Source organism: Erythrolamprus reginae, chromosome 5 (genome assembly GCF_031021105.1).
Source record: "Erythrolamprus reginae isolate rEryReg1 chromosome 5, rEryReg1.hap1, whole genome shotgun sequence".
Lineage (NCBI taxonomy): Eukaryota > Metazoa > Chordata > Lepidosauria > Squamata > Dipsadidae > Erythrolamprus > Erythrolamprus reginae.
Genome location: NC_091954.1, coordinates 1506298 through 1515652, shown reverse-complemented (window position 1 = coordinate 1515652; position 9355 = coordinate 1506298). Strand labels below are relative to the sequence as shown.

Sequence of the window (9355 nt, the reverse complement as noted above, 5' to 3'; positions counted from 1 at the left end):
AACCTTCAGGGGTATATTCTATTTCCATGCCTGTTATCTCCTGTAACCATTTTTCTTCTCTTATTTTGAAATCTAAACAATACAGTAGTATTTTACAGACTTAATGGAAATTATTCAGCATTGCTTAAAGAAACAGAGGATTCCAGTCACTTTATACATACAAAAGTGGCTTAAAACTTCCTATCAGTGTATATATCAAACTTTTAAAACCTGTCCTAATTAATTAATTAGACATTCAATTTAAGCCATTCATTAAGTCTTCATTTCCTTTTTAAAATTGTAAAATCTTTTCGGCTGCTGGTGTGACGGGCCTTTCATTCCTTTTCTAGAAATGTCTTTACCGATTGACCTCTCCGTTGCAATGTGGACACTCGGATTTGGAGCCATCGGAGCTGCCGTGACGGGTTTGATCCTGGCCAATATGGATTCCTTCCTCCCTAAAGCAGAAATGGCCTCAATGGACTTTCTAGAAGAAATTGATTTGAAGACTCTGGGCCAAGGTAAGACTTAGAAGGAAGAGCCTTCACCAGCACCTATATTGCAAATTATAGCAATTCCCTGGAGACACAAATCGGCTTTTTTCCCTGGAGTGAGTAAAGGGCTAATAGCAAACCTCAGATTTTACTCTGCTAGAAGGATGTAGAGGTGGGAACATTCCTCAAATGGAAAGTTTATCTATCTATCTATATCTATCTATCTATCTATCTATCTATCTATCTATCTATCTATCTATCTATCTATCATCTATCTATCTATCTATCTATCTATCTATCTATCTATCTATCATCTGCATCTATCTATCTATCTATCTATCTATCTATCTATCTATCTATCATCTACATCTATCTATCTATCTATCTATCTATCTATCTATCTATCTATCATCTACATCTACATCTATCTATCTATCTATCATCTACATCTATCTATCTATCTATCTATCTATCATCTATCTATCTATCTATCTATCATCTACATCTATCTATCTATCTATCTATCTATCTATCTATCTATCTATCATCTACATCTACATCTATCTATCTATCTATCATCTACATCTATCTATCTATCTATCTATCTATCTATCATCTATCTATCTATCTATCTATCTATCTATCTATCTACCTATCTATCTATTTATCTATCATCTACATCTATCTATCTATCTATCTATCTATATCTATCTATCTATCTATCTATCTATCTATCTATCTATCTATCTATCTACATCTATCTATCTATCTATCTATCTCTCTATCATCTACATCTATCTATCTATCTATCTATCTATCTATCATCTACATCTCTCTCTCTCTCTCTCTCTCTCTCTCTATCATAGAAACATAGAAACATAGAAGTCTGACGGCAGAAAAAGACCTCATGGTCCATCTAGTCTGCCCTTATACTATTTTCTGTATTTTATCTTAGGATGGATATATGTTTATCCCAGGCATGTTTAAATTCAGTTACTGTGGATTTATCTACCACATCTGCTGGAAGTTTGTTCCAAGGATCTACTACTCTTTCAGTAAAATAATATTTTCTCATGTTGCTTTTGATCTTTCCCCCAACTAACTTCAGATTGTGTCCCCTTGTTCTTGTGTTCACTTTCCTATTAAAAACACTTCCCTCCTGGACCTTATTTAACCCTTTAATATATTTAAATGTTTCGATCATGTCCCCCCTTTTCCTTCTGTCCTCCAGACTATACAGATTGAGTTCATTAAGTCTTTCCTGATACGTTTTATGCTTAAGACCTTCCACCATTCTTGTAGCCCGTCTTTGGACCCGTTCAATTTTGTCAATATCTTTTTGTAGGTGAGGTCTCCAGAACTGAACACAGTATTCCAAATGTGGTCTCACCAGCATTCTATATAGTGGGATCATAATCTCCCTCTTCCTGCTTGTTATACCTCTAGCTATGCAGCCAAGCATCCTACTTGCTTTCCCTACCGCCTGACTGCACTGTTCACCCATTTTGAGACTGTCAGAAATCACTACCCCTAAATCCTTTTCTTTTGAAGTATTTGCCAACACTGAACTGCCAATACAATACACTCAGATTGAGGATTCCTTTTCCCCAAGTGCATTATTTTACATTTGGAAACATTAAACTGCAGTTTCCATTGCTTAGACCATTTATCTAGTAAAGTTAAATCATTTACCATATTACAGACGCCTCCAGGAATATCAACCCTATTGCACACTTTAGAGTCATCGGCAAATAGGCAAACCTTCCCTATCTATCATCTACATCTATCTATCTATCTATCTATCTATCTATCTATCTATCTATCTATCTATCTATCTATCTATCTATCTATCTATCTATCTACATCTATCTATCTATCTATCTATCTATCATCTACATCTATCTATCTATCTATCATCTGCATCTATCTATCTATCTATCTATCTATCTATCTATCTATCTATCATCTACATCTCTCTCTCTCTCTCTCTCTCTCTCTCTATCATCTACATCTATCTATCTATCTATCTATCTATCTATCTATCTATCTATCTATCTATCTATCTAATCTATCTATCTAATCTTATCTATCTAATCTTATCTATCTATCTATCTATCTATCTAATTTTATCTAATCTATCTATCTATCTATCTATCTATCTAATCTATCTAATCTTATCTATCTATCTATCTATCTATCTATCTATCTAATCTAATCTATCTAATCTTATCTATCTATCTATCTATCTATCTATCTATCTATCTATCTATCTAATCTAATCTATCTATCTATCTATCTATCTATCTATCTATCTATCTATCTAATCTCTCTCTCTCTCTCTCTCGCTGTCTATCTATCTTTCATCCATCCATCCATTTATTGTCTTTATATGCCACTCATTTAAAAAAGGACAGAGCAGCAAGCAATCATCATAAATACAAAAACAATAAAAATAAATAAAAATATAAAAATAAAATCAACAATAATATCATGAAAAGCCATATATACTTGCAGTCAATCTTAACTCCAAGCCTGCTGAAAAAGCCAGGTCTTAACAGCTTCCCGGAAGACCGGTAGGGTAGAGATAGTGCAGATCTCTGAGGGCTGACCTCTTAGGAATCTGGAGAGGTCAACCGTGGATAGTCTAAGGGTAAAACATTGGGGGTTAGGGGATGATACTACAGAGTCCGGTAAGGAGTTCCATGCTTCAACAACCCAATTACTAAAGTCATATTTTTTATAGTCAAGTTTAGAGCGGTTAATATTAAACTTGCGCTTGTGTTGTTGTGGTTGAAGCTGAAGTAGTCTTTGACAGGCAGGACATTGCAGCATATGATCTTGTGGGCAATACTTAGATCATGTTTAAGGCGTTGTAGTTCTAAGCTTTCAAAACCCAGGATTGAAAGTCTAGTCTCGTAGGGTATTCTGTTTCCAGTGGAGGAGTGAAGGGCTCTTCTGGTGAAGTATCTTTGGACATTTTCAAGGGTGTTGATGTCTGAGAAGCGATATGGGTTCCAAACAGATGAGCTGTATTCGAAGATGGGTCTGGCGAAAGTTTTGTAAGCTCTGGCAAGTAGTGTGAGATTGCCAGAGCAGAAGCTACATGACACAGAACGCTGGACTCGAAGGGATTTGGCCTGATTCAGCAGGGCTCTTCTTAGGTTCTTATGTTAAAGTTGAGAAAGCATCCATATAAAAGGCAGAATTCCAATCGCTTCTATCTCGGCTGCTTAAACAACCATCTGGACGTATCCGTGGGTTTACCAGGCTGTGGACACGATTTAAAGGAGCTTAACTTCTTTCTCTTTCCTTCCTTGGACCTGAAGGAGAACAGAGGACCTTCAAAGCCAAGGATCTGTGGAAGGCGAAGGGTGCGGTCATTATGGCGGTCAGGCGGTCTGGATGATTTTTGTGCAGAGAGGTAACGTATGTTCCCCAGTAGAACCGTTTCTAAGAATTAATTGTTGTCCCCCTGACAATCTGGGTTCTCATTTTACTAACCTCAGAAGGAATGGAAGGCTGAATCAGCCTTTTGAAAGCTTAGAACTTCTGCTGGCAGTGAGCAGAATCAGCCTCCAATGCTGCATTCTAAGCCCTGAGCCACTATGGCTATGAATGAATGAATGAATCAGAGTCCGAATCAAAGCACTCCTCAAAGTTCCAATTTATTGCCGGAGCCATCCCGGCACCTACACTGGGAATCCTGAGATTCCCACCCTGTTGAATGTTCACATCCCTTGTCCCCCACCCACAAACTGCTCACGTTGCTTACTCAGATTGTGCCAGCGTGGCCAGTCCTCCTTCTGCTTCCACCCAGGTGGTGGGCCTGGGATGGCCTTGAACCCCTCGGAAGAATGCTTTGTGGCTGCATGTGCTCCCTCATGAAAATCCCCCCTCCCAAGTTCCCATCAACATCAGACCTTCTGTAGATATGTAGTATGCTCCCCAGTAGAACAGATTCTAAGAATTACCGTATTTTTCAGAGTATAAGATGCACCTATTTCCTTCCTAAAAGAGACTGAAAATTCAGGTGCGTCTTATACTCTAAATGCAGCTTTTTTGGAAGCTTCCCCCCCCCAGTGCTAACTAGGTGCTAACTATCTGCCCAGCTCTTATCTTGCAGGTTCTTTCATTGTTGCTATCTGCAAAGAATGTTTTCCAAGCTCTAAGTCTTTGCAGTTTTTTTTCATTGCTCTACTTGCTCAGAATTTTTCTTTCCAGTCCTAACCAGGTTTTAACAATGTTTCCAGCTCTTACTGGCTTGCAAGCTCTTTCATTGTTACTCTCTGCGAAGAATGATGACTTGCAGGGTCCCTTTCAACTCTAGTCAAGCCTAAACACATTTTAGCTGTAATACATGACTACAATACAGAGCAGGCAGAGAATTGCAAAGCAAATTCTGACAGTGAGAGCCAGCCAAAGAGAAACAAAGAGGAAACTCCGGAGAAATAAGCTATAAACTCTAGCCCCCTCTTGTGGCAGTCTGCAACACCTGCAGCCAATATATTGACAACCCAATCATTGTAATGGACAGAGTCCTAACAGGCTCTCTTGTGGTCCTTCGTTGAGGATAACCATCTGTTTTAATAGACATATTACAGTTTGGTTGGGTGATGGTTGACTGAAGTTGTCCTTCCATTTGTAGGAGGCCTCTGAGCTCTCCTCTTTGAAACCCCAACTCGACAAGGTCGGGGTCCCTCTTTATGCTGTGGTGAAAGAAGACATCGGGACGGAGGTGGAGGACTTTCGGCCGTACTTCAAGGGAGAAATATTTCTGGATGAAAAGGTAGATGGGACTTTTTTTTTTTTTAAATGAATTTAAGAAGAAGGAGGAGATGGCCTATGGAAGCATACGGTTATGCTGGCTTGCCCTGTTTGGGGAGATGGGTTAAACTCTACATTGTTTGGTTCCTTTGATCCCCTAGAAAACGCCTGGCATTTTTTTGGAGTAAGGATTCTATCTATGTGCTTGGAAAAGGCCCCCACTAGGTGGAAGTTTAAAAAAAAATGAATTTAAGAAGGAGGAGGAGATGGCCTATGGAAGCATACGGTTATCGTGGCTTGCCCTATTTGAGGAGATGGGTTAAACATGGCTTATTTTCCTCGATTGATCAGGTTGGATCCAAGAAGGGCGTGGCCAACACTGCAATGCTACGGAATTTCCCGCTCTCTGCTGGGGAATCCTGATATTCGTGCTGTTAAGAGACCCGGTTCGGTCAGAACTGGGTCAGAACTGTTCTGCCTGGTGGGACAGCTTAGCAGTGATTATGGTCAAAATCAAACACACAGACTGGAGTTTCAGAAACATCAAAATATATTTCCTTAACAAGTTGGCTGAGAGTCGCAATTACGGCAAAAGAATGTCTGTTTACTGCCAAAGGGTCTGAGTTATCTTCAAGGCCAATAACAAGTGTCCCAAAACCTCCAAAGTTTGTAAATAATGTCCCTGAACTGGGCTGAAGCAAGGGTACTCATTCTTTTTTGCAATAGCTGCAGTCTTTCATAAGACAATTGTCCAAAGGCTGGGTTTCTCCAAAGAAACAGGGATGTTGGTTTAGAGACAACTCTGGACCTGTTTCTCTTTCTTGAACCATGAACAATAACTCCTGCAAAGAACACTCCCACAAAACCTCCCCTTTTATTCATGCTGCAGAATTCCCTAATACACTCAGCTGTGATCAAGATCTCCTCCTGTGCCTGTGCAGGTGCTCCTGTCTCCCCCTCATCCTCCGCACCCTCTCATTAAGGATTGGATCATTAATCACCTCCTCCTCATCCAACCCAGACAAGGCCCTAGCTGGGGGTTCCCTAGGCATCACACCCTCCACCTCTATCTCTCCAGAACCTTCAGCTTCCGTCTCTCCTTCCCCCTCACTGTCTGAATCCTCCGATAGCCACACAGGGCTCCGATGCTCGGACGGACCCAGGTCCTCTGGCTCAAAGTCCATGTTCAGAGGAGCTGGCTGTGATCCAACCACAATGAGAACCACTCTGGAAGGGTAGGGGAAAAGAGAGGCACCAGCTGGTAATACTGCTCTGTCCTCTCTGTCCTTTCAAGAGGTCTTCTCTATGGGAAGGCTTCCAGTTTTGAGCCGAGTTCCTTCTCACCCCATTTCCCAGAGAAAATTCTACGGTCCACAGAGAAGAAAGATGCTGCTCCAGGCTGTTTTCCGCTGGACCGTCTGGAGAAACTTCTGGCGCGCTTGGAGGAGCGGCTACAAGGGCAACGTCAATGGAGAAGGCGTGATCCTGGGAGGGGTTTTTGTGATCGGCCCAGGCAAACAGGTGGGAGAGCGGAGAGATGGGGGCTGGGTAATGCCACATATTCCATCTCTTCTCTGGAGCTTTCAGCCCATGAAAATGGATTTTGGCAATATTGGTTTCTACTCCAGATTGAAGGATTATCTGTCTGTCTGTCTGTCTATCCTCCCTCCCCCCTCTCCTCTTTTTTTCTGTCTTTCAATATCTGCCTCTTGCTCTTTCTGTCTTCCTCTTCTATTTTTCTCTCTTTTTTCTCTTTTCTCTATCTCCATTTTAGTCTTTTCTTCCCTCTTTCTCCTTCTCTTTTTCTCCTTCCTTCCTTCCCTTTTCTTTCTTTCCCTTTCTATCTCCCTTTTTCTTTTTATCTTTCTTTCCCCCTCTCTTCTGCCTTTCTTTTTCCCCTTTGTCTCTCTCTCTCCTTTCTTTCTCTCTCCTCCCCTCTTCTTTTTCTCTTTCTCTCCCTCTCTTTCTCTCTCTCTGCATGTTTCCATTTTTTAAAATTGTAATCTTAGGGATACAAATCTTGCCTTTTGTCTGACAACCAGAATTCTATTTAATTTTGTAAAATTTAACCTGGAGAAGTAGAAATAAACAATATTGATGATTTTAAATTTGAAAATCTCAGCATAAAATTCTTCCTAAGCCCAGAGGGGGAAACACCTGTTCCTGAGCTGTGTCTCTTTTTCCAGGGGGTCCTCTTGGAACACCGCGAGAAAGAATTTGGAGACAAGGTCAGCCTTGAGGCCGTCCTTGATGCTGTCAAGAAGATCAAAGCTCAACCCTCAGACCCTGGAGAATAAAAGCCCCCTCTCCTTTTATTGTTGTTGCAAATGCTAATGTTGCCACGTAGGCCCTTATCTCTTCCAGGTTCTCAGGTTCTCCCAAATAACACAAAGTCCAGCTCCTAGTAGCTCTTTCCATGCTGCTCTTCAGAACCTCTGATTCCTTCTGTCTTTGTTCTACTGGGTCAATGAAAGGCCAGATCTGAAATTTGGAGGTCTGGCCAAGATCCTTTCCAGTTGGAACAAAACATTCAGGTGCATCAGGGTATCGGGGGAGGGGATGGTGGAAAGCTTAATAAACATTGTTTGGACATTAAAATGATGTGGTTTGGGTCATGATTTTTGAAAACCCATTGCGCGAACTTGCCACTTTCCATGTCTCTAACGGCATCTGGTTTGGCTGCGATAATTTCAGGCCTGAAGGTCAAACGGGACATCATCTTAAAAATGGTAAGTAGTCATTACCTTGGAGGCCTGTTCAGAATATCATTTTTGATAATAACTGTTCTGCCGGGCTCTCTGATAGGAGCCTCCCGAAAATTCAAGGGTACAAATTTCAGACACACACACCCACGTTTGAAAATTCAAAGCAATGTCCTTTATCACAAAATTCAAAATAAACTAAAGTACTCTTTTTATATTGCAAAGAGCACTCGTCCCAAAACAACCGGGTAGTCTGTACAAGTTCCTTTAAGCAGTCAGTAAGTACTTAGGTAGCAGCTGTGAAGAACCTTCACACCCCTTCTTCTTCCAATGAAGTGACACACACACACGTTGCTCTGCTTTGGTTTCAAAAGCGTGAAAAAGCAACAAAGTCCAGCACACAAGATTCCCGACGAACTGCGATCAGATATTCTTCCACAACGGCCAAACCCACCCGCTGCTATTTATAGCAGCAGCCCTAATTACTGGAGCCCCACCCAAACACAGGTGGCCTCCTTTATTTCCTGTAATATGTTCTTATTTGGTCTCTTCTACGCATCATTCTGCGCTTGCGTGGGTCCAAAACGTCATCATCTGAAGGTATAGAAGATAAGGGAGATTGACTGCCTGGGCTGTGTGCCAAGCCTCCCTCTGCCGAGTCACTCCCACCTTCTCCTTCGTCCGAGGAACCTAAACTCTGAACTGACTCTGTCGGCAATAACACAGGCCTGTGACATGTTGAAGTTTCCCCTGCATCCACCTCCCCATTCCCTGGGGCAAGAGCTGGGCCAGAGCCAATCACAACAATAACATATGGACCTACATACCTTATTGGAGCAGCATTTGGATTCAGCAGAACTAAAGTTTGTAAGAAGTGACAATTAAGGTGTTGAATCGTGACTGGATATTCTATCTTCAGCAGGGGGAAGGTGACTTTGGATCAGTTCCTTCCAGCCCACAACCTAAATCCCATGGTTCTTATTATGACGATGAGGAAGGTGGAGGTTCTGTGCTCTCTCTCTACAGAGCTAAATCAATCCAACCAGCAAAATTAGAAAAAAATTCAAGGGGTGCGATTTTCTTCAATCGAAATTATTCCCAGAGCTCTTATTCATTCAGGAAACAGGGCGAAAGGGGAGAGTATATTGACGTCTAAGATTACTATTAAGAAAAGGGAGGAAGGTAGGAAGGAAGGAAAGAAGGATGGAAAAAATAGGGAGATACAAAAGGAAAAACAAGAAAGAAAAAAGAAAAGAAAGAGAAAGAGCAGGAGGAAGGAAGGAAGGAAAGATGGAAGAAAAAAAGAAAAATAGGGAGGAAGGAAGGAAGGAAGGAAAGCCAAGGAAGGAAGAAACAAAGATTGGGAGGGAGGGAGGGAGGGGGGAAGGAAGGAAGGAAGGAAAAAATAGGGAGATA

At 41.3% G+C, this 9355-nt stretch overlaps 1 protein-coding gene across 1 annotated transcript; it reads left to right on the top strand.

The window, feature by feature from the left end:
- The first annotated feature begins 329 nt into the window (after positions 1–329).
- On the top strand, positions 330–7835 carry LOC139167479 (peroxiredoxin-like 2A). The gene is made up of 5 exons (XM_070751930.1): positions 330–500; positions 3800–3894; positions 5119–5259; positions 6594–6758; positions 7424–7835. Exons 1-5 carry the CDS (start codon positions 332–334, stop codon positions 7532–7534), a joined length of 681 nt encoding a protein of 226 aa, XP_070608031.1. The 5' UTR covers positions 330–331; the 3' UTR covers positions 7535–7835.
- Positions 7836–9355: the final 1520 nt, after the last annotated feature.